This window comes from Mesoplodon bidens (assembly GCF_964165515.1).
Source record: "Mesoplodon bidens genome assembly, chromosome: 1".
NCBI lineage: Eukaryota > Metazoa > Chordata > Mammalia > Artiodactyla > Ziphiidae > Mesoplodon > Mesoplodon bidens.
The window spans coordinates 102,796,972-102,818,153 of NC_138176.1; the positions used below are offsets into that span (position 1 = coordinate 102,796,972).

General features: G+C 47.6%; 1 protein-coding gene across 2 annotated transcripts in view; it reads left to right on the forward strand.

Moving 5' to 3' along the window:
* KIAA0232 overlaps positions 1 to 20,107 on the forward strand; it is a 93,137-nt gene extending 73,030 nt beyond the window's left edge. The window contains exons 6-9 of one of the 2 annotated variants that reach the window (XM_081232347.1): positions 1,634 to 4,922; positions 10,479 to 10,587; positions 14,983 to 15,080; positions 17,123 to 20,107. In XM_081232347.1, coding sequence (XP_081088473.1) covers positions 1,634 to 4,922; positions 10,479 to 10,587; positions 14,983 to 15,080; positions 17,123 to 17,302 — 3,676 coding nt within the window. In that variant the 3' untranslated portion in view covers positions 17,303 to 20,107. The remainder of the gene's footprint in view (positions 1 to 1,633; positions 4,923 to 10,478; positions 10,588 to 14,982; positions 15,081 to 17,122) is intronic. The other variant, XM_081232348.1, reaches the window with a different exon arrangement.
* The last annotated feature ends 1,075 nt before the right edge of the window (positions 20,108 to 21,182 follow it).

The following is a 21,182-nucleotide window of genomic DNA, read 5'->3' on the forward strand; positions in this document are numbered from 1 at the left end:
ACTTCATTTAAAAAGAATGTAAAACACTATATTAATAGTTTTTACTGTTGATTACATGTGAAATGATAATGTGGATATATTTGGTTAAGTAAAATATATTATTGAAATTAATTTCACTTTCTTCTTTCGCATTTAATGGGATTCCTAGAACATTAAAAAGTACTTATGAAGCTCATAATATATTTCTATTGGACAGCTCTGGTCTAGACTGAAAAGGAGAGTCAAGTATAGGCCCTTTGAACATCTGGCCTTTTATCACTTCATGTGTGACCTTGACTTGCCTCCAGAATGACAATCCCCACTTTGGTAGCCATCCTGACTCTCGAGTCTTCCTTTGTCAGTCTGTCTTGCTCTGAAATCTTCAGTGGCTACCAGTTTCCTAGCAAACTGAAAACGCTTCTTTCCTGTTCAAGCCCTCTGAAGCCAGCCTCCCTGGTTTTCCTGCCCTGTGTTTCCCATGGTTGCTGGTCTAATGAGGCACAGCATCTTCGTGTCCTCACACAGATTCCCATGCCTCACAGTACTCACCAAACCGCTGCGTATCTGGAACGTCAGGGCTCAGCTGTGGTCCGCTTTGTCTGATTGTTCTAGGCCTCACCAGGATCCCCTTTTCTGAACACTTGAATTCCAAGAAACCTGCCATTTCTGAGGGTCTGCTTAATGCCTGGCATTGCACTTGCCTCCTGAGAAAAGATTCAATAACAACAGTCACTGAAGGTGTCGTTCTGACTCATTTCTCATGTTAATTCCTTTACTCCTCACAACTCTGTGAGATAGATACTATAATTACCCCGTTTTCTAGGCCACAGAGAGGTTAAGGACCGTGCCTAAGGTCACATAGCTAGGCAATAGCAGAGTGAGGATTCAAACTCAGGGAGAGTGGCTTCCAGAGCTCATGCCCTCGACTGCTTTGCTATCCAGCTTTTCACCTACATCTGTTTCCAGTGCTCATAACAGCCTTGTGAGGTAAGTCATAGTATCACCATCTTATAGGTGAGGAAATGGACCAAGACATTACATGATTAGCTTAAAGTCACAAGCATAGTAAATGACTGAGCTGAGATTCAAATTCAGATATTTCGAATCAAAAATATTACATTCTGGGCTTCCCTGGTGGCGCAGTGGTTGAGAGTCCGCCTGCCGATGCAGGGGACACGAGTTCGTGTCCTGGTCCGGGAAGATCCCACATGCCGCGGAGCAGCTGGGCCCGTGAGCCATGGCTGCTGAGCCTGCGCGTCCGGAGCCTGTGCTCCACAACGGGAGAGACCACAACAGTGAGAGGCCCACGTACAGCGAAAAAAAAAAAAAAAAAATTACATTCTTTCCACTGTATTAATTTGTGACTAGTGACTTAACGAAAATCCAAATTTTAAAGATCAAAGTCATCTTAACGTATTTTCTAAATATTCCTATAGTGCTTATCTCACTGCTGAACGTAAGAGTGCTTGATCCATAGAACTAAATATAAAGTATATTTTACGGTATTACTAATTTTTAAAAAGTTACTAATTCATGGGTGACGTAAACACTGACTATTGAAATGAAATATCCCATTTCTCTGATTGGTGATGTTGTTTTTACTATATCTGATATGTCTGAGCGCCCACTTTTGAACTCTCTACTTGTTTTTCAGGTACTATGAAGCATTTCCACCACTTTCTGAGAAACCAGTTTGCCTGCAAGAAATCCTGACTGTGTGGAACAAGTCTACAGTCTGTTCTTACCCTAGCTCTTCTTCATCGTCCACAGCCCCACCAGCTAGCACAGACACGTCCTCCCCGAAGGACTGCAACAGTGAAGGTGAGCTCATCAAGGAGAGAAGCAGCGACATGCCCACCACTGTGCATGAGAAAACCCAGAGCAAGAGTCAAAATGAGAAGGAGAACAAATTTAGGAATGGCACAGGTGAAGAGAAGCCTGCTTTGTACAAAAAGCAAATCAGACATAAGCCTGAAGGAAAGATGCGCCCTCGCTCCTGGTCTTCCGGCTCTAGCGAAGGAGGCTCGAGCTCAAGTGGTAATCAGGGAGAATTAAAAGCATCCATGAAGTGTGTGAAAGTGAGACACAAGACACGAGAAATCCGAAACAGAAAAGGGCGGAATGGGCAGAGCAGGCTTTCACTGAAGCATGGCGAAAAGGCGGAAAGAAGCATGCATGCTGGAAGCAGCAGCAGCAGCAGCAGCAGTGGTTCCATCAAACAGCTGTGCAAGCGGGCTAAAAGGCCGCTGAAGGAGATGGGCAGGAAAGACGCCGGAAGCACTGAAGGAAGAGACCTGTACCTGGAGAGCAGAGCCGACAGAGAGTACAAAGAGGAGCCGTTGTGGTACACGGAACCAATCGCTGAGTATTTCGTTCCTTTGAGCAGAAAAAGTAAACTGGAGACCACATACCGAAACAGGCAAGATACAAGCGATCTGACCTCAGAAGCAGTAGAAGAATTGTCTGAATCAGTGCACGGTCTTCGTATCAGCAACAATAATATTCATAAAACATACCTCGCAGCAGGTACTTTCATTGATGGTCATTTTGTAGAAATGCCTGCAGTTATAAATGAGGATATTGACCTCACTGGGACCTCATTCTGTTCTCTACCAGAGGACAACAAATACTTGGATGATATTCATCTATCAGAATTAACACACTTCTATGAAGTGGATATTGACCAATCCATGTTGGATCCTGGTGCCTCAGAAACAATGCAAGGAGAAAGTCGGATTTTGAATATGATTCGACAAAAAAGCAAAGAGAAAACAGATTTTGAGGCAGAATGTTGCATAGTGTTAGATGGAATGGAGTTGCAAGGGGAACGTGCAATATGGACAGATTCTACCAGCTCTGTGGGCGCTGAGGGCTTATTCCTGCAAGACCTTGGCAGTCTGGCTCAGTTCTGGGAGTGCTGTTCATCCAGCTCTGGCGATGCCGATGGAGAGAGTTTTGGAGGAGATTCTCCAATTAGACTCTCCCCGATCTTAGACAGCACAGTGCTCAATCCGCATTTGCTTGCTGGCAATCAAGAGCTCTTCTCAGATATTAATGAAGGATCTGGTATAAACTCTTGTTTTTCAGTGTTTGAAGTGCAATGCAGTAACTCTGTTTTACCATTTTCTTTTGAAACACTCAACTTGGGAAATGAAAATACAGATTCTAGTGCTAATGTGCTTGGAAAAACACAGTCTAGATTACTAATATGGACCAAAAATAGTGCCTTTGAAGAAAATGAACACTGTTCTAATCTTTCAACAAGAACTTGTAGTCCATGGTCCCATTCAGAAGAAACACGTTCAGACAACGAGACATTAAACATTCAGTTTGAAGAATCCACACAGTTTAATGCAGACGATATGAATTATGTAGTTCCTAGAGTCTCGTCAAATTATGTAGATGAAGAACTTCTAGATTTTTTGCAAGATGAAACTTGCCAGCAAAACAGTAGAACTTTAGGAGAAATTCCGACATTAGTTTTCCAAAAAAAATCTAAACTAGAATCTGTCTGTGGTATTCAGCTAGAACAAAAAACAGAAAACAAAACCTTTGAAACTACACAAGTATGTAGTGAAAGCAGCCCACGTGGAGATGGCTACAGCTCAGGGGTTATTAAAGACATTTGGACAAAGATGGCAGATAGAAATTCTGTAGCTATGGTAGAAGTAGAAAGGATTGATGATGAGTTGTTTTCGACAGATGTAAATAACTACTGCTGCTGTTTGGATGCTGAAGCTAAAATGGAGCCCCTCCAGGAGCCTAATAAGGCTGTGCAGAGATCAGAATATCATCTGTGGGAGGGACAGAAAGAGAACCCAGAGAAAAGAGCTTTTGTTTCTGGTGAGCTATCAAAGGTGGATGGTGGTGATTATACTACCCCCTCTAAACCTTGGGATGTGGCCCAAGATAAAGAGAACTCATTCATTCTTGGAGGAGTTTATGGAGAGCTCAAAACCTTTAATAGCGATGGGGAATGGGCAGTAGTACCACCCAGTCACACAAAAGGAAGTTTGTTACAGTGTGCAGCTTCTGACGTGGTGACAATAGCTGGTACAGATGTCTTTATGACCCCAGGAAACAGTTTTGCTCCTGGTCACAGGCAGTTATGGAAACCCTTCGTGTCATTTGAACAGAATGACCAGCCGAAGAGTGGGGAAAACGGATTGAATAAGGGGTTTTCTTTTATCTTCCATGAAGACTTATTAGGAGCTTGTGGTAACTTTCAAGTTGAAGATCCTGGACTTGAATATTCATTCTCTTCCTTTGACTTAAGCAATCCATTTTCACAAGTTCTTCATGTAGAATGTTCATTTGAACCCGAAGGGATTGCATCTTTCAGTCCTAGTTTTAAACCGAAATCAATCCTCTGCTCTGATTCAGACAGTGAAGTTCTCCACCCCAGGATATGTGGCGTTGACAGAACACAATACAGGGCTATTCGGATCTCTCCTAGGACTCACTTTCGCCCAATTTCTGCATCTGAACTGTCCCCAGGAGGAGGAAGCGAGTCAGAATTTGAATCTGAAAAAGATGAAGCAAGTATCCCCATTCCTTCTCAAGTTGATGCATTTGAAGATCCACAGGCAGATCTCAAACCACTGGAAGAAGATGCAGAGAAGGAAGGCCATTACTATGGAAAATCAGAGCTTGAGTCTGGAAAATTCCTTCCCAGGTTAAAAAAATCTGGAATGGAAAAGAGTGCTCAAACATCACTGGATTCCCAGGAGGAATCAGCTGGGATTCTGCCAGTAGGAAAGCAGAATCAGTGTTTGGAATGTAGCCTGAATGAGTCTCTGGAAATCGATTTAGAAAGCTCAGAAGCAAATTGTAAAATAATGGCACAATGTGAAGAAGAAATTAATAATTTTTGCAGTTGCAAAGCAGGTTGTCAGTTCCCTGCTTATGAAGATAATCCAGTTTCTTCAGGACAGCTGGAAGAGGTATGTGTCAGTGTGTATTGGTATTTGGTAAAAGCATTTGATCAGACTTTAATTCTAAAGAGCAGTCATTTCAGACAGTGAAAGATAGGGTTAAATTATTGGGAATTTAGTTTAAATGTCTTAAAACTTAGCATTCTGATGATTTTTACGGAAGGACTTAACGTGGACTGGATATTCATAAATTTGAACTAGACAGTAGACATTTTCTGCAAAGACATTTTTAAATAAATCAGGATATGAGATGTTACTGTGTTGATGTGCACGTACTATGCTTAAAGCAAAGCCTGGCATATAAGTGCTCCAGCTTTCAAAAACTGATGAATCCAGAAGTCGCTGTTTACTCTTCAGAAGGTCCTTTGCTCTTCAGAAGTGGCAGCAAAGGGTTTCTTTACATAGGAAGCCTGTCTGATTGTCTCTGAAACACTGATTAACTTATTGAAACTTATGTTTTACATGTAAAATAAATTACATATCTATAGAATTCTCGAAAATTTAACGAGGTACATGTAAAAATTAAGCCACAATCCAAATGCAACAAAATAGCTTCTACAGAACCCATACAGGTGGACTTTGCTTTAGACAAAGTACATATTCCTGAGGTTACATGAATGATATGCGTCAGCCTATCAAATGAGGTTAATAGTAATAGCTTTGTTAATGGGAGTCACTGTACCGTTTGACTATTCCTAAGAAGTGATTTGAGGTTAAACTGAGTGCGTATACAAGAGACAACACTTAAGGCAATCACCCGTTTCACAAAAGAAGCACAGCGCTCTGCCCGTTTGCAGCCATTATTTGATACAGCAGTGCCTGGCCTTTTTCCAGGCGCAGCTTTTAAGAAGACAGTTGGAGGTGTTTAGAAGTCAGGCCACCTGTGGCTGGAGAGCAGCTGTGTCACCCTTCCTCCCATCTGTCCCCCCGCACACTCCGACCCCCCTTCACATGGCTGAGTCCCACTGGTACCCTGAGGCTCCCTCAAGCTCCCACGTCTCCCACTGACGCATCCCTCATTCCTCTTCTCTCCCCTGCTGCATCCCCACCTGCATCAGAAATCATTTCTCCCTTTTAATTTTCACATGCTCTATGCCTCTTCTTTTAATTGCATTTGCCCTTTTTCATGAGTCATTGATGTACTTTCTTCATTAGATTATAAGCTCCTTACGGATACAGGTCATGCCTTACTCAGTTGTCAGCTAGGTGCTGAGGTGTGGACCTGAGTGCATGTGATGGTCGGAAGCCCCACAGGCAGCTCGAGAATCAGTGCTCCCGTGAGCTGGCCTGGGGGTGTTTAGACATGAGTTGAACCCCACTGAAACGCTGAAGTCTGAACTGCTCAGAACAACAACAAAAAATAATGTTGTTAGGCTTTATCTGTTTGTTTATTGCCTCACTTTTCTTCCTTAAAAATTCCTTTATGTACTTTGTATTTCACCTGGTTCCAGATTGGGAAGAAAGAAAAAGAGGAAAGGAGCGAGATTCTGCATCATCCCATTACCATATTCCTTAGCTTTCTAGTATGTTGATGTACTTATGTGTTACCACAGTTCTGGGTTGTCTTGAAAGGTCTCAGCTGCCAGTAAAGTCCTCAGAGGACACTGGGGTTGTCCGATATCCTAGCTGTCATCGGTCCTCACAGCCCTGGTCTCTCAGCAGCATCGCTTACAGTTCAGAGCCAGGTTGGAGCTAACTTCAGAGATTCATCTGAGGTACAGAAAGGTTGAGGGTGGCCTGAAAGGACAGGCTGGGGCCAGAATCTGTGCCTTTTCACTCTCTCACACTGCCTGTCAGTCTGGGGGAGCTCCTGCCAGGGTCTTCTTCCCCTCGTTTCCTGAGTGAGGGCAGTCTTTACAGAGGGCAAAGCTCTGTTTTAAAAGTCACTAGCTGCCAATCTGTTTGAGAGCAAGTGGTCTAGAAGGTAGGATTTCTAATAGAATTGGTACCCAGGAACATGAATTATGATCCTTTTCAAAGATTTAGTTGAGTTCAATTCAGCAAACATTTACATGTTCTGTGCCCATCGCTAAGGTAAGTGACCTGGATGAACAAGACACTGTCCTTGCCCTGGAAGAGTTCAGTCTAGTACTGAAGACCAGTTAGCCTTTACCTAACTTTCACCTTCTGAAGAATTACTGAGTATTACATCTGTGGCTAAAGACGTTTCTGATAAGCCTTTCTGGATTAAGTACATGTTCTTCTCTCTCTCTCTTTTTTTTTTTTAACTGTTTCCTTTATACATTAAATATTTATTAAGAGCCTACTATGTCTGGGCGCTATTCTAGGTGCTAGGTATAAAGGAATAGACAAAGACCCCTGCGTTTGTGGAGGTATATTCAATCAACAGTATGAAGTTACACAGTATGTTAGAATCCCAATGCTGTGGAAAAGAAGAGCCGGGTAAGGGATGTGGTGGGACGGGAGTGCTTGGAGGAGTTTGCCATGATAAATGCGGAGTAAGGGCAGGCTTCCTTGCCAAGGTACAACTGAAGAAAGGCTTCCAGGTGGCATGTGAGCCAAGAGGCTACCCGGAGGGAGCGGGAGAGCACTGCTAAGGCAGAGGCGTGCCTGGATCTTCCAAGCTTGTATTCTGTTCCGTTTTCCATTTCTTCCATTCTTTCTTCATTCTTTTCATTCTCAACCAAGTCAGAAGTTGAATTAATACATTAAACAGACATTATTTAAGCAAAGCCTGGTTATCTTTTGCAGCCTGAAAGTTGGAAATAGCTAAGTGGAAAGATGTCATAACGCATATTCGTTGACCATGTATTCGGTGTAACATAAAACAGGAAAAATAAGTCCTTGCTGTTGGAATTGACATTCAAATGGAGAATGCAGAAAAAATCCTAAAACTATGCCAGAAATGGCATGATCTAACAGTGATTTCAGCAGGGGAGGGAGAGAAAAAGTGGCGTGCTAGATAATCAGGGACTTTGGCCAGGGGGAACCTTTTCTTGAGGCTGGCAGACCTGGAGTATCTACTTTGTGCCAGGCCCTGTCCCTGGAGGTGTGAAGATCAGCAAGATGCGCTTGCTGCCTTGTGCTCACCGTCTGGTCCTGCCTGTGTCTCACCTCCTCCTGTTCATGCTGGCCCAGCCCTCCCGGCTACACCTCGGCCCCTCCAGCCTGCTTTCCCCCATCGCGTCCTGTCTGTCCCAGTGAATTCTCTCCCCTTTCTTACTCTTTACCTCACTCACACAATCTCATGAATGGATTAAAGATAAGCAGTGTGACTGCACTCAAATGAATAAAACACTGATCCTTCCTCAGCCTGCCCCAGACACTTTCTTAAATAGGAACTTGTTACCTTCAAATCCATCTCTCTTCGAGAGTGCCTTGGGGATGATCGGGAGACTTCTGTCCAGGGAGCCATCCTTGCTCCTCCTGGATAGCACCAAGTCATCTGTTCGCAGATAGGTATGCCTTGGAGAGAAGGCAGAGCCTTTCCAGAAGGGTCTTATAGTGCTGTGAAGTATGTGCCAGATGCAGGAATCAACCTTGAATTAACTGCAGACCTGGCATGTTGCTGGCTTCATTTGCGTTAACCCTGGCCTTGTCGCTGTTGCCCTTGGTATCTGTTTATCTAATAGGTTTACTAATTTTTATTGTTGGAATACACTGCAGGAGAAAATGGTGAAGGTTAACTGACCACTCTGGGTAGACAGCACAATTCTTCAGTTTCTAATTGAGGGGTATTTCTGAAAAGTTAAATGAAAATCAGAATTTGAAATATATTTCCCGTTTAGTAAGTCATAAAAATCACACATTACTGAATCAAAAAGTTTTTGATAAAGTAAAATAATTTACTTTGTTCAGGAGAGTAACAAAATCCTATTAGAGAATTGAAGATCATCAGTTGTAAAACAGTTCAGGTTTTAAACTTGAACATGTAATGAAATGTCTTCTAAAAGGTGTATGCAGTGTTTACAGGTCGTATGCATCGAGCAGACACTTGTTGAGACTGGGATGGGTGATGGGAGTTACAGAGATGCCGAAAGCAGGCCTTACTTAGCCTGGGAGGGCCTGTTGCCAGGCCCAGCATACCAGGATGGCCCCGGGGTGGCTGCCCCTGGCTACGTCTTCTGACGACCGCTCACGAAGACACTCCTTGATCACGCGTGACAGCCACACTGCATCTAGTCCTTGCTGCCCAGGCAGGTGGGCACGTCCCGCTGGGACTTGAGAGCTCCACCAGCGAAGGATGGGCGTGAGCGCCTTCCCCTCTTCCAGGGCCGTGGATGTGCACGGAGTACGGGGTCACTCCTGCTCTCAGGAGTCCTGCCCTCCTCTCATTTCGACGTCTGTTTCCTGTTTTGAATTTGAATTACTATCAGTGTTATTACTTGGTTTTAGTCTCAACTTCCTTCTGGTTCTCATCGAAGCAGATAATTGTTATAAAGACATTAGGTTGGTAACTCTGCCTATAAAACTTCCTCTGTCCCATTTCTTCTTTGACTCCCTCCTGCCTAAGTGTGTGAAGGAGAAGAAGGTCCTCCTCACCTTCTCTCGAGCACCTCACACTAGCCACCCGTTATCTCTGTACTTGCAGAATCTAAAAACTTGCCTTATTTGAGGCTGTTTCTTTATGTGTTTGCCTTGTAAGAGTTTTGTTGTGTTTTTTTTTTTTTTTTTTTTTTTTTTTAATATTTATTTATTTTATTTACTTATTTAGGCTGCGCCAGGTCTTAGTTGCAGCACGCGGGATCTTGGTTGCGGCATCTTTAGTCGCGGCATGCAGACTTCTTAGGCGCCGCATGCATGTGGGATCTAGTTCCCCGACCAGGGATCCAACCCGGGTCCCCTGCATTGGGAGCGGAGTCTCACCCACTGGACCACCAGGGAAATCCCCTGTTGTGTTTTTTTTTTTTTTTTTTTTTTTTTTTTTTTTTTGCGGTAGGCGGGCCTCTCACTGTTGTGGCCTCTCCCCTTGCAGAGCACAGGCTCCGGACGCGCAGGCTCAGCAGCCATGGCTCACGGGCCTAGCCGCTCTGCGGCATGTGGGATCTTCCCAGACCGGGGCACGAACCCGTGTCCCCTGCATCGGCAGGCGGACTCTCAACCACTGCGCCACCAGGGAAGCCCCCCTGTTGTGTTTTTTAAAAGACTTTTTATTCCACTTCCAATATAAGTGCCTTTTTTTTTTTTTTTTTTTTTTAATGGTACGTGGACCTCTCACTGTTGTGGCCTTTCCCGTTGCGTAGCACAGGCTCCGGACGCACAGGCTCGGCGGCCATGGCTCACGGGCCCAGCCGCTCCGCGGCATGTGGGATCTTCCTGCACCGGGGCACGAACCCGTATCCCCTGCATCGGCAGGCGGACTCTCAACCACTGCGCGACCAGGGAAGCCCCAATATAAGTGCTTTTTAAGAAAAACTTCCTTTGTATGCTATGAACACGTTGGCTTTTTGTATTCAGCTTGTCTAGAACAATAAAAACAAAAAACCAAAACCTCACCAGTTAAAAAATCCTGGGTTTGTAGTCCATAGTTAATAACGCTTGAATTTTTTCCCCTTTATTTTGGAAGTTTGTGAACTTTGTCTGTATTTGGTTTGATCTAAACAGTTTCCTGTATTGAACACTGATGTACAAGGAATGAATAGAAGTCAAGAAAAACAGACCTGGTGGGAAAAAGCCTTGTACTCTCCTCTTTTTCCTGCCTCAGAATGTGAAGGTAAGAAGACCTGCATTAGGTTGTTCATTCATCCACTCAGATTTCTAATTCATTAAGAGCAGTAAGTTCTTCTGCTGTAAAAATCAGTCCAGAAACATTCTGTGTGGCCAGCGTTTGTCAGGCACTGGGGACGCAGAGATGCATGAGGACTGGACCCTGCTCTAACCCCTATCAGCCTGGAGGGGCGGGGCGTGGAAACGCACTGGAGCAGCACTGGCCTTGACGGGCTCCGTGCCTGCTCCCCGTGAGAGGTGGAGCGGGGAGTCCCTAGCTCTGGGGGACCTGCAGGAGGGGCCCCGGTGGGAGGACTGGGGAGAGGTAGTCCCCGTGACAGGAGCGGCCTGAGCAAAGGCCGAGGGTCTGTGGCAAGTCGGGCTGGGGGACAGGGACCCACTGGGCCCAGCTGGGTCCTAGCAGAAGCTGGAGAGAGGTGGGGGGCGCTGAGTTCGGCGCAGTTGGACAGGCAGGAGGAGAGGGCCACTTAAGGGAGTTCACATTGGAGGGTATCAGGTCAGGTGTGGTTTTTAAAACAGTCCTAGCAGCAGAATGGAGGGGGGGAAGGGATTGAAAACCTGCAGAGCCCCTGCTGGGGTTCTTAGGCTCTTGCAGTGATCTGGGTGTGACAGGATAAAGGCCTGGACTGAGGCCCTGGTGGGGGGGGGGCGGGCATAGAGAAGAGCATCGAGAGGTTTTGTGGAGGATGCTGGCGTTGGCTGGGTGACTTTCTGTGAGTGGTGAACAGTGGGAGGGAGTTAGGGGACACCGGGTAGAGAGGGACATCGGAGCAGTAGCGGATTTGGTGAAGATGATTTTAGTCTGTGAGCCGCCCAGGTGGACATACTCAGAAGCTATAAAAAGATCCTGATCTGAAATGTCGGGAGAAGTGAGAACTAAGGAGGCGGCCCGAGTGGTCAGCTCAAGACTCTGAGCTTGTGCAGACCTCCGTGGTCCCCTGGGCTGTCAGCTGCAGCACTTCGTCAAGGGTCTCTCCGGTCAGAGCCTTGGGGGCAGGTCAGTCTCCTGTTAGTATTTGCATGTTCGAGTGTGTGTCGTCTCCCCAGCTCATTTGTAGTTAACCTGGAGCAGTGATGTCCCTCACTGCCCGTGGGGCCTTGCACACGCTGGGGGCTCCAGACGCCTGCACTGGCCTGCCCTCGCAGCCTGGCCTCAGCCGACTGGGGGGAAGGCTGGGATTGTTTGCTTCTCTCTGTTCTGTGGGCCCAAGAAACGGCTTCCCCAACCCTGCCTTCCTCCTTCCCAAAGAGTCATAAGGGGAGCATAGAGCAGAGTCTTTATTTTCAGCATCTTTTTCATTTAACAGCATTTATTAAAGGCCTGTTCCCTCCACCATTAGCTAGTATTTGGGTGGTTCTTCGTGATTTACGAGGTGCTTTCAGTCTTTTATACAACCCCCGTGAAAGCCTGGTTTTCAGATGAGGAAGCTAAGTCTCAGGTTGAATGCCCAGAATCAGGCACTAGCCATGCAGCTCAGGCTTGAGTCCAGGCTGTTTCCTTGTGGTCCAGAAGCTTGCTGTCCACAGCAGCTGTCTGCACTTGGTGCCCGGGAGACACCAGGGTGATAGGAGTGCAAACCGGACCTTGACCTCAGTCCGGTCCAGTGCACTGGCTGAGTGAGTCCCAACTGCAGTTAATGGGAGTGCAGGTGGGGAGGGCCGGGGACCCTGGAGCAGTGCACCAAGAGGACACCCACACGCAGGAAGGACCCAGAGGGAAGGAGGGACGTGGTGGCAGAGCAGGCAGGGCCAGGGTGGGGGATGGCTTGGGGTGACTTCCAAGCACACTGAGTTGGTGCTCCATCTCTGTGTCGCGGGCTGTCTCTGCAGCCTCCGTCCGGTTTTCTGTTGTTAGTGGGGAATGCGCATCAGCTGTCAGCTGATAACCAGGTCCGTGGTTATCTGTACAGTGCCCTGTAGGTGCTGTACGTGGTTGTTAGTCCATTCAGCTTTTTATAAATTGTGGAGTGGCGTGCAGGGAAACTCTCAGTGGATAAGTGTGGTGACCGGGCTTTTGAATGACCTTGAACTCACGACCTTGCCTCGGAGTGCCGTTATGAAGTGTGGTGCTTTCAGCCTGTGGGGTGGGGGCACAGACTCAGCAGAAGCTTAGCCGGGAGGCAGGTGGCCTTCTCACCCACTCAGCAGCCGTGACTGCCGACGCTTGTCCCCGCTCCTGAAGCTTCTGACGTTGCTGATGATTACTGAGAAGCCTGTGCAGCTCTGAGTCTGACCTGGGAGCTCCAGCCTCCCTGGGAAGGAGGGCAAGGAGGACGAGTCAGGAGATGGAGGCCCCAAAGGAGGAGGAGGCAGTGTGGCCCTGGAGCCGGGGCAGCGAGGGCCCCGTCGGCACGAAGACCCAGCCCCCGCCCTGCTGTGTGCCCACACACACACCCACCCTGCACATATTTCGTGCGTGCTTGCCTCATGCCAGGCACTATTCTAGGGGCTGGGGACGCAGAGACGTTGTCCCTGCCCTCCTGATCAGCTCACCTCGGAGCAGGACCTGAGGGAGTCAGGACACCAGTGCCTGACGGCTGGGGCGCGGTCCGGGCAGGAGCAGGACTGCACATGCTGTGGCCCCTGTGAGCCCGGCACGTGGGCCGGGGGGAGGGGCAGGTCAGGCGGGCGGCAGGGAGTCCGACCACAAGGGCCTCGCAAGCTGTGTGCCACAGTCTGTCCCACGCGTCCATCTCCAGAGCTCATACACCGGATTCAGAACATTTGGAAAGCTCACTTACAAAAGTGTTTGTGTTATTTGAGTCTCAAAGAGAGAGGCCTGCAGCGAAACAGTATAGGTAATAGGGGGATCCGCTCCATCTGTGGGCATATCCGAGCCAAGGAAATGGTTACCTTCCCCACCTCGTACGAATGGTGACCGAACGCGGTGGGGCGCGGGGATAATGAGAGCTTGGTAGGCGAGCTGAGAAAAAGGTGACGGCCCAGAATGGGTGAGGGTGAGGGTGAGGGGTTCCCTGCCTCATGGGAGAGCAGGTCGTCCTCCCCAGCTGTCCTGCGGCGGGCCGACCCCAAGCCCAGGGCTTTCGTTAGTAGCAGCTGTGGAAGGTGTTAGTGAGTGTGCCAGCCCGAACTTGAGGCTGCACACAGGTGATCTCTGAATTTGCACAGAAATCTGTGAGGGCAAATGGTGATCCTGTTTTAGAGATGAGAGAACTGGGACTCCAAGAGGTTCGATAATTTGCTCCAAGTTACATCACAAGTAGCATCATCAGGAATCAACTGACGTCTGTCTAATCCCAGAGCCTGGGTTTTTTCGTGAACCTACACTAGTGAGTTTGAGGGCCGGAGGCTGTCAGAACTAAAGGTCACAGAGAGTACAGCCTTTTGTGGGAGGCCAAGCAGGGCCCAGGCTTGCCCGCCCCCGGTGGTGGCAGGAGGGCCCATGGTCGTGGAGCTGGCCCTGCCGCTGCTGTACACGTGGGGTGGCGCGCAGCTCGTCCAGCACCTCGCGGTGACTGCTGCGGGCGGCCAGGGTGGAATCCTGACACCCTTTCTGTAGAGTTAAGGTGACTGGGGGGCCGGTACAGGTTAAGGCCGGTGGGCATCAGCCCTGGCTGTGCTTCAGACTCACGTGGGAGCTTCTCAGAAAGTGCTCATACCCAGACTAAGTCAGTCAGAATCTCAGGTGCGGGCCTGGTCTTCCAGACTTTTCTTAAAGCTCCCCAGGTGATCTGAATGCAAAAGCAGGGTTGAGAAGCATTAGACGAAATGATTTATCTGACTCCTTCCAGTTCCAGCTTCCAGTCCTGTCCCCTTCCGAGAGCCGCTTACCCGGTCAGAACACTAGCCCCCTTCCTCCTCCCTGTTCTGCAGGTGGCTTAGTTTGCTGCTGAGCTGAGGAAGAACAGGATGTTGCCCCGCTTTGTTTTCTCCGTTGCGCCCCCTCTTGTCTGAAATTCCTTTGCTCACTTGTTCTGTGAACATACGCGTGGTGCATCATCTGTCCCCCTCCACACCGCGTACGCGCTTGAGAGCTCGGACCTTGCTGGTCTTTTTATCCTGTTTTCCCAGGGCCTGTCACTTAGAGGTGTGAGTACGTATTTGTTGAATGAATGTCTCATGGTGGGATAACAAGAATGCATGGTTATGCTGGCCTGTGTTTTTGTTTTTCTTTTTAACTCCATGAACAATTTGTTAGAAGAATTTTTAAATTGGCCAAACATTTTCCTCGTACACACCTATCTGGCTGACGCTGAACATGTCTGCTTTTAGTGACTCCTTAAAATCTCCAAAGGGCTGTAGACCTAATTGATCTGACTTTTCATTGAAAAATGAAACAAGAATGTATGTTTCGTAACTGTGTCTTAATGAAATTTCCCCCCCTTTCCCTCTTTTCCCTTCTCCATTCAAAATGATTAAGAATGTTATACAAATGCCAAGGGAGAGAATGGTATAGAAGAATATCCAGATGTTAAAGAAATGCCCAGTAATGAAGAGCGTCTGTTAGATTTTAATAGGGTAAGTGGACTGTCCTCCTCCTTATTATTAACTTACAAATGGCCACCACAACCCCCAAAGTCTGGGAGTCCTGTGACTGCCTTTCCCTGTCACCAAGCTCTGTGGGTGTGGCCTTTCTCATCCGTGGCCCTTTGGTCTGCATCGCCTCCCACTTACTGCCAAGGCTTCCCTCTCTCCCTGCAGTCTGTCCATCACACTGCCGCCAGAGGGAGTTTCTCCGTGCGAATCTGACCCTGTTACTCCCCTTAAACTCCTTGGGTGGGCACCCTTTTCCCCATCAAAGTGTTTACCCCAAGGGAGCCCTTCTGGTGCTCATTCCTGCCCCTCAGGTGACTGCACTTTCTGCTCGCCCGCCTCCCAACCCGCCTGTGGGCCCCCTGGGGCAGGGACAGGGCCTGTGCCTGGTCCAGTCTAGGCCCAGGCCTCGCCCGGGTAGGCAGGCAGGTGAATGAGTCGAAGGGAGCTTCTTTGGCTTCTCAGTGTGATTGTCATTGTCAGTTGAAGTCTCGTGAGAAATTGCTCCCAAAGCGCCCTGTGGTCTTGATGTCCGTGGACCTGTCAGACCGAACACATCAAGGCAGCTGTCTGGGGGCATCCCCCAGCGTCTCTCCATCTCCGTGGATGTTCCACCCCCCAGCGTCAGTCCCCAGACCCAGAGCTCGTTCTTCGTTCCTCTTTCTCTCACCTACACACGCAGTCTGTGTGCCCGTCCTGACCACCCACCTCTCAGCCGGCTCCATCGTTCTCGCTTCCTCCGCATCACCACCCCCTGTGGACCGCTGCCGTGGGCTTCGCCTTGGCCTTCCTGCTTCCACCTTCCCCTCCCCAGTCTTCTCCCCACACCATGAGGCAGGACAGCCTCGCGAGGGTTACTTCGTTTAGTCTCACAGCCGCCCCGGGAGGTAGGTGCTATTACTTTGCGGAAGAGAACACTAAAGGCCCGTAAAGATTCAGAACGTGTATCCACATGGCCACAGCCCAAGTGCAGACCTGAGCTATGACCCTCAGCCCTGAGTCCGACTCCCAGTGCCGGCCGCCGTGGCCTTCCGCCCGCGCGCGCTCCCTGCCAGGCCGTGTGTGTTTGCCCTCTCGCCTGCCTCTCTGGGCCCGCGGGCTCTGCTCCCCGCTCAGGGAGTGTGGTGGTCTTTCTGTCCTCCTTCCTCGGGGGCTCTCAACCAGGGACAGTACTGCCATCTGGAAATGGGGGTGGGCAGGTGCTTGGGGGATTTTGCTAGTCACTGTGACTGGGTGACTAGGGAGGCGTTGCTCGTCACTTTGGGGAGGGGGAAGAATTACTAGTCACTGTTGCGGGGAGGATGATGTTGCTCATTGCTGTGCAGGGAAGCATCACCAGGCATTACGGGGTTGCAGGGAGGCATCACCAGGTATTATGACTGGGGAGGGACTACCACTTGCACTTGGTGTCCTGAGGGCCAGAGATGCTAACCATCTTGTGGGTGGGGGAGAGTCCCACACAGCCAAAAGTATCCCCAAAAGGTACCATATACCTATGGACCCCCAATTCAGAAGCACAGCCCCGAAGTCCCAAGCCAGCTCTGGCTGTTTCTGTGGCACACCTTGCTTCTCGGCCTGTGGGCGAGGATGCCCTGCCACTCCTATCTGGAGAGCCCCGTCAGCCACATCCCCCAGCTGGTCAGCGCAGCAGGAAGCTGGGAAGCTGTGCTGGTCAGTCTGCTTGCTGTCCTCTCCCCTGGAATGTGAGCCCCAGCAGGGCAAGGCCGTGCCGTCCTCCCGGTGGGAGTCCCCGCTCAAAGACTCGTTTCCATCCAGCCCTGACATCGGCAGCGTTTTGTCCAAGGGGTTGAACGAGGAGAATTAGGGTTTGGGATCGTGTATAGATCAGGGAGGAAAGCTTGTTTGTTTTGCTTTCAAACAGGAAAACTCTTCAGATTTTTTTAACTCTCCACTGGAAAACATCAACAATTTGTTTCTTAATCTCTGCACATATAGAGTGTCTCACATAGCCCTTTTGGGAAAATACCTGGCTTTTGACCTGTTGACAATTGTTCCTTTCATCTTAGGTGTCTTCTGTTTATGAAGCAAGGTGCACAGGAGAGAGAAATTCTGGAGCAAAATCAAACGGCTTCCGCAGAAAGATGTACTCCAGTGCCAGCTCCGCCTCGGAGGACACGGGCTCGGAAGGTGGAGGCGCGTGGGTGGAGCCCAGCGAGGAGGCACTCTTTTCTCGAACTCATCTCTAAACCTGCAGAGTAGTACAAATTATTTTTTAAAATTGATACGTGAGCGAAAAGTACCCTTTTGTGAGGCCTGTTCATCTAAAACAACAACTTAGGTTTCTAAGGTTTCTTCTTCAATTAACTGGTTCAGATCAGTAATTATCTTTCTCTTCTTGCTTATTTTAGAGTTGAGGACAGCTATCCTGTTGAAGATTTTTTTTTTCAAGCTGTTAAATTCTTGGCTATTTGAAATAGACTAGATGTGTTGTCATACCAAGAATGGGTGTGCATGTGCTCGTCTTAGAAGCATCACTGCCTTTTGCATCTTCACTGCAGTTACCTTCCTTCCAGCTGCAGTCACACATCACTATCACCTTATTAGCATCGCAGTGTCAGCAACCACTTCCGCTATTCGGAGACTTTAGCTTTGGAACATTTAGGCTTTGTCCTCTAAGAACTGGGATATGAATACTTACCCTGCAGTGGATCAGTGCCTTTCTGAAGGCAAGAGGGCAGCATGGGTGACTCATCCCCGGTCTTCATTCAGTAAAATCTCATGTACATTTAAAGTAGGAAACACAAGGGTGTGCTTTTAGAGACTTACAAAATACTGTGTTTTCTCTCTTAGGATTTTCCCCCTAGAGTATCATGGACAATACCATGGTTTGTGACTTTCTTGTCACCTGAGGCAGCCAAGGCTTTGAGGTACAGGGTAGCGTTTGAGGCCAAGCGGGGTGAGAACGCACCCCCAACCTGCTCTTAACGCTGCAGTTACATTTCCCCCAGGCACCGCTCAGGGTTATTTGCGGTGAGTCTGACAATACTCGATGAGGACCTTAGTTGCAGATGAGATTTTTCTGGTGACCGATATTGAATCGAAGCCCCCAGAACTTAAGACTGTAAACGTTTGGCACGCAATAAAGGCCACCAGCACCCCAAAGAGACCTTGGCTGCTACACCTGGCTGCTCTTGTGGCTGTGACTTAGTATAGCTTAGATCTCATTTTGTGTTTGAGAGAATGTTCTGGGCAAGTTCTGTGTGTGGCGGGTCAGAGGGTAGAGTACTGATTTCTCCCATACCTGTGTGATTGCTTCATGGGACCCGCTTTCCCGTGTCACTCGGGAACCCAGGGGTCAGTTCCTCTCATCCAGTCCCGTCCGTTCGTGACGGTCGCTTCCTTGAGCTTTCACGCTGCCATGCAACAGGTTGAAGTTAGAAGGAGCAACATTTGCAAAACCTAAACGTTTAAAATTGTTTTTCTTTTTTAACCAACTCATTGTTTTTTAAAAAACAAAAAACAATGCGTGACATCAATTTAGCATGTCTAACATCAGGAAGTCTAATATGGGTGAGACAGCTTCACCACTATTTTGGCGGGCAGTAAACGCATAATTTACTAGCTGGGAGCTGAACTGGCTGAGAAATACATCAGTTGCTTCGAGCATTGGGTTTTGTTGCCTTTTTCTTAATTGATGACACAGACAACTCCATCCAGGGCTGTGGAGTCATCCCCGGCGCTGTCTGTCCTCCCTGTGGGAAACCTGATGGGCCGTTGGGTTTGGTCTCACCACATGTCAGGGTTTGTTTTTATACAGCACATCTTTGACACTTTAAAGTGGGTTTGTGTGTGTGTGCGTGTGTGCGCGTGTAAGGTTTTATGTTGCTGTTATTTATTTACAGACTTTATAAGGTTATATGTATTTTTCTTTCTTCCAGAGCTTCCTAAAAATTGATTAGCATCTGCACTGAAATATAATTTAACAGCAAAGGCAAAAAAGAATTGGAAGTTGTAAATTCCTAAAATCACTACAGTGACGATCATCCTAGAAATCGTTGCTTATGTAGCCGAGACCAAATAAATATATTTCAGACACAACCTTTAGCTCAGTTGATTTTGGACAGCTGCTTTTTATCACGAAAGGGCTCCAGGTGGTCGAGGTGCAGACTTCCTTACACGCTAGTGGGAAGACATTGCACCTTCCACAGGGGAATGGGAATGGATTATAAGCGGGCAAGGGGATTAACAGATTATGTATTTATTTGTTTTCATAGCTAAGTGGCTGAAGCCCAGAGGCTTTCAGCGACAGAGCTGAAAGTATGGTTTTCAGTTTTGTAAATGGATCACAAAGAAAAAGCATTTTTTAAAAAGTTGGCAAAACGCTGAAACGCACTGTGGTATGAAGCGCATTGCATATCCATAGCACTGAAGTATCAGTTTTCCATTCCTGGGCTATTTTTTTCCCCGTGGTTGTATTGTTCTGATTTCACGTACACCAGAGTAACTGGTTTTTTTGTTTTCTTGTGGAGTTAACACCAAATAAAAAATTTAAAAAACAGTTGGTTGTCTTTATTTATCATAGCAAAGATTCTTTTATAAAGAACCCCAGCCTCCTCTTAATTATGTGTGCCCAGGTCACATCATTCCAGAAGAAGGTTAGCTCTTCCTATAGGCGTTGCAGAAAGTGCTGGCGTCTGCTTTGCTGGAGAAGAAAATGGGTGGGGCCTGCTGAGAAAAGAGTCCACACCCCCCCATCCCCACCCCTAGGAACTACTGCCTGAACCTTGCAAAGCACACACCATTTTTGTCTTGTGGTGGTAGACAAAGCTTAATCTTTCTGTTCTGAAAAAAAAAAAATTCCATGTATGTATATTAACATGATCACTGTACACTGTAAGAAAGAAATCAATGTATTATTAAAGAAGTATAAAGGAAAATTCATCTGTACCTCCATCACCCTGAGAGGGTAGCTTCTAACATTTGTGCAAAACACCATTCTAGACAGCTGAATGTATATATGGATATATATATAGAGAGAAATTTAACATTAAAGGGTTGTACTGTACCTGCTCTTCTGTAACTTCAGAAATAGATTTTTTTTCTCAGACATCTTTTCATGTCAGTAATGATAGATCTGCGTCATTTTTATAGCTGTATGATTCTATTATATGAATTTAACAGGTTGCTTGTGGATCGACTTCTTTTTTTGGCTGCTCTGGGTCTTCGTTGCTGCGCAGGGGCTTTTCTCTAGTTGTGGCGAGCGGGGGCTACTCTTTGTTGCGGTGTGCGGGCTTTTTGTTGCGGTGGCTTCTCTTGTGGAGTGTGGGCTCTAGGCATGTGGGCTTCAGGAGTTGAGGCACGTGGGCCCTAGAGCGCATGGGCTTCAGTAGTTGCAGCATGTGGGCTCAGTAGTTGTGGCACACGGGCTTAGGTGCTCTACGGCATGTGGCATCTTCCCCGACCGGGGATCGAACCCGTGTCCCCTGCACTGGCAGGCGGATTCTTAACCACTGTGCCACCAGGGAAGTCCGTGGATCAACATTTAGAATGTTCCTTTCGTGTTTGTTCATTATTCTAAATAGCATTTCTGTGGATGTCCTTAAACATGGATCTCCTTGGACGATGGCTGCGGAAGGGCAGTTCCAGCCCGTGGGATGCCTGCTGGGGGTGCCGTGGTGTCGCCCATGTCACACTGACACAAGGTCCTTTAGACCTTTGCATGAGCTTAAACTTTTTTTTTTTTTTACTTTTAAAGATAGTTTATTTCAAAATAATTACGGATTCACAGGAAATTTCAAAGATAGTACAGAGAGGGTTCATGAACCCTTCACTGTTTTCCCCATGTCTACATCTTCCATAACTATTGTACAATATCAAACTCAGGAAATATGTGTTGATAAAATATGTATGTATAATTCTGTGCCATTTTATCACATGTATAAATTCATGTACAGTCGCCCACCCTTACCGTGGTTTTACTTTCCAGGGTTTCAGTTACCCACGGTCAACCTCAGAAAGCTTAGACATCCTTTTTTAAGCCGTCCTTAAGCTGAGCACTTGCCTTTCGTCAGCACGGAGGAGAGGTGGGTTTCTACAGGAGGATTCGAATTGTGTTCTATCCATCTT